At 42.6% G+C, this 3,326-nt stretch overlaps 1 protein-coding gene across 1 annotated transcript in view; it reads left to right on the forward strand.

Annotated features, from left to right (window-relative positions):
* LOC112070389 (bcl-2-related ovarian killer protein homolog A-like) overlaps positions 1 to 1,045 on the forward strand; it is a 48,907-nt gene extending 47,862 nt beyond the window's left edge. The window contains exon 4 of the mRNA XM_024137806.2: positions 214 to 1,045. Within this exon, the coding sequence (XP_023993574.1) occupies positions 214 to 339 (126 nt within the window). The 3' untranslated portion in view covers positions 340 to 1,045. The remainder of the gene's footprint in view (positions 1 to 213) is intronic.
* The last annotated feature ends 2,281 nt before the right edge of the window (positions 1,046 to 3,326 follow it).

A 3,326-nucleotide genomic window follows, 5' to 3' on the forward strand; every position in this document is an offset into this window, starting at 1 on the left:
GGGACGTGCAGTATCTGAGTGATTGGGACGTGCAGTATCTGAGTGATTGGGACGTGCAGTATCTGAGTGATTGGGACGTGCAGTATCTGAGTGATGCTGTCTCTCTCCTCTCATAGGCTGACTCACCCACTCTCTCTCCTCTCATAGGCTGACATTCACCCACTCTCTCTCCTCTCATAGGCTGACTGTCACCCACTCTCTCTCCTCTCATAGGCTGATATCACAAAGTGCGTGGTGAACACGGACCCCAGCTTCCGCTCCCATTGGTTGGTGTCTGCTACCTGCGCCTGTGGACATTACCTGAAGGCCATGGTGTTTTACCTGCTCCGGGACAAGTGACAACGGAGGACGAGTTGAGTCACGACCACACGATGGACAACCTGCCCCATCCGCCAGTGTAGGACAAAAGAGCCTTATCCTGGTCCCAGATCTGTTCGAGCTCCTGACAACTCTATTGCTGTCATTGTCAAGTCAAACATGTTTGTTTTGAGTGTTTCAATCAAGGAGTTTGTCAGGACAGTGAGTGTCAAGGAGTTGTCATGACAGCCCAAACAGACTGGCACTCAGCCAACCGGGCGTCTGTCTGAGCTGCAGCCATCCCTCCTCTAGAGTTCTAGATATGTTGTTGTTTACACTGCACCTCTGCCACTGCCACTGACGAGCACCTTGGGCCTTCACAAACAAATGAAACAAACGCACTGGCATTGCAACATCGACGTGAATAAGCTTGTTAGCTACGTCTGCTTTGAACAGGGTATTTATCGATTTAGCTTGACAGTATTATTGTGACGTACAAGTACAGATTCTCCAGCTGTATTGTGAGGTAGTAGTCTATACATAATGATCCATAGCATTAACGGTTGACTGGAATGGGAATGCCCATTCTAGTTATTCTATATCTGGATCTCTGTTTTTCTATAGCTCTCTCTGTCACATTCCTTGTTTTCTTTATGCTTACATAGACTGGTTAACTGATAACGTCACAAAAGAAAACGCGCAGAAGGACGTGTGTCCTGATTCTGGATGGCCAGACAGCTAGCAACAATGACAAAGAAACTTGCCCTGCATTCTGGATGCCAGACAGCTAGCAACAATGACAAGAAAACTGCCCTGATTCTGGTATGGGCCAGACAGCTAGCAACAATGGACAAGAAACTGCCCTGATTCTGGATGGGCCAGGCCAGCAGAGCAAACAATGACAAGAAACTTGCCCTGATTCTGGATGGCCAGACAGCTAGCAACAATGACAAGAAACTGCCCTGATTCTGGATGGCCAGACAGCTAGCAACAATGACAAGAAACTGCCATGTTGGGGAATCGTAAGTGGCTCATTTTGATCTTGTTCTTGATTCAATGTCTTGTTTTTAGGTGTTTTGACTGATGTCACGTCTATGCTAATATGGCTAATATTTGCTAGCTAGCGAGCTAACCAACAACTCTGACGATGTATTTGAGAAACAACAAGTGCTCATTGTGCAACTTTATTTATGTTTTCAATAAACATTGTAGATGAAATATAGTTTACATGTTGTTAACAATCTAAGCCAACCTCGTCTGTTTTGCCCCATAGTTGTGCATGCGTTGGTTTTGTTGCTAAACAACCAACCCGTCTTTTACTCCTGGGCAAATATTAAATTTAAAGCAATGGAATATTTGTATAAATTTGAGTTTCATTTCTGCACATACTGTATGTCAAGTGAAGTGTGGATATGGCCCAGACAGAGTGGGAGAATCTCAATTGCTATTTCCTCACGTCCCCTCTCCTCACCTACTCAAACCCCATTGGATGAGCAGGTCAAAACGGAGGGACCTCTGACCTTCTCATCCAATCGGTTTTGAGAAGGAGGCGAGGAGAGAGGATGCGAAGATTCAAAGAATAAACAATTGAGATACTCCCAGTGCTTCTAAATAAAGCAGAATGTTCAGCCCCTAGTGGCTGGAAATAAGAATGACCGAAAAACACAGGACGTGACGTTGTGATTTTATGATCTCTGGATTGACGAGGGTCAGATGAATGAAAAGGATAACGGACTTCACTAAGTGAAATAATGATCAATTCCTCAGTTTGAAATATAGTTTTGATTATAACGTTTGTTTGCATGCTTCATGTATGGGCTTGTAAGTAAGCATTTCACTGTAAGGTGTTCGGTATTCGGTGACAAATAAGATTGGATTTATGTGACGAGTGTGTGGATTTATATAAATCCCCCAGATTTTGTGTGTGTGTGTGGGGGGGGGGGGGACTGTTTTTTGTAGAATATTGTGATGTTATGGATCACTCCATCGTCTGAAACTTAAAATCCCATTCAGACATTTTTTGTCTGTATTATTCTACAAGTTATTTTAATTTCATGAATAACAACTACACAGTAGCTTACATATATTATATTTGGCAACACTGAGTGTCTTCAGAAAATAAAATGTGTTATATTTCAACTTTGTTTTAATTGGTTTCATTAATGTCAAAACTATAGTATCATACATTGAAAATGGATAGCTACCAATTTTGCCTACTTTCAAGTGATGGCCCAAATAGTCAAAGTCTGCCATATACGGTCTTGATTAGCTAACCTATCATGATTTACTGCCATCTAGCGTCCAATATATTTATATCACCAAACATTTTTCTACATTGGAATGTGAGAGACTTCATTCCGGTCATATTGGTTAAACTGTAGGATGCAGATTAAATATGTGTATGGTATTAAAAAGATGCTTGAACGTTACCATAGTAAACAATAAAACTTCCCCAAAGATAATGTAATAAAACGTGAGATGTGGCTCAACATATGTTGCATAATAATAAAAGTTGCATAATAATAAAAGCAGCTAGTACAAGTAATGACAGGGCAGTTGTACTGTGTGTTCTTAGCTATGATCTCTCAAATACCCCGTCACTCTCTCTGTCTCCCCTCCCGGAGGACCTGAGCCCTAGGACCATGCCTCAGGACTACCTGGCCAGACGATTCCTAGCTGTTCCAAGTCCACCTGGTCGTGCTGTTGATCTAGTTTTGCTGTCCTGTCTGCTGCTGTGGACCCTTGACCTGATTCACCTGGCCATGCTCCCTCTCGTACCTTGAATTTCAGAATGCCTGGTTATGAAAAGACAACTGACATTGACTACTGAGGTGTTAAACTTTTACACACTCTAACCTTCATGGTTATTATTTCACCCTGCTGGTCATCTATGAACATTTAAACGTCTGGATTTACTATCTGGCCTTAATGGCCACATGTACTCCTAGTCCAAAGGCCGGCAGATGGCGATATTGGGTCGACATCAATACCAGATCAATATCGCCATATGCCGTACTCTTAAATCTCCA

The sequence above is a fragment of the Salvelinus sp. IW2-2015 genome, unplaced genomic scaffold (genome assembly GCF_002910315.2).
Source record: "Salvelinus sp. IW2-2015 unplaced genomic scaffold, ASM291031v2 Un_scaffold1311, whole genome shotgun sequence".
In the NCBI taxonomy this organism is placed as follows: Eukaryota; Metazoa; Chordata; class Actinopteri; order Salmoniformes; family Salmonidae; genus Salvelinus; species Salvelinus sp. IW2-2015.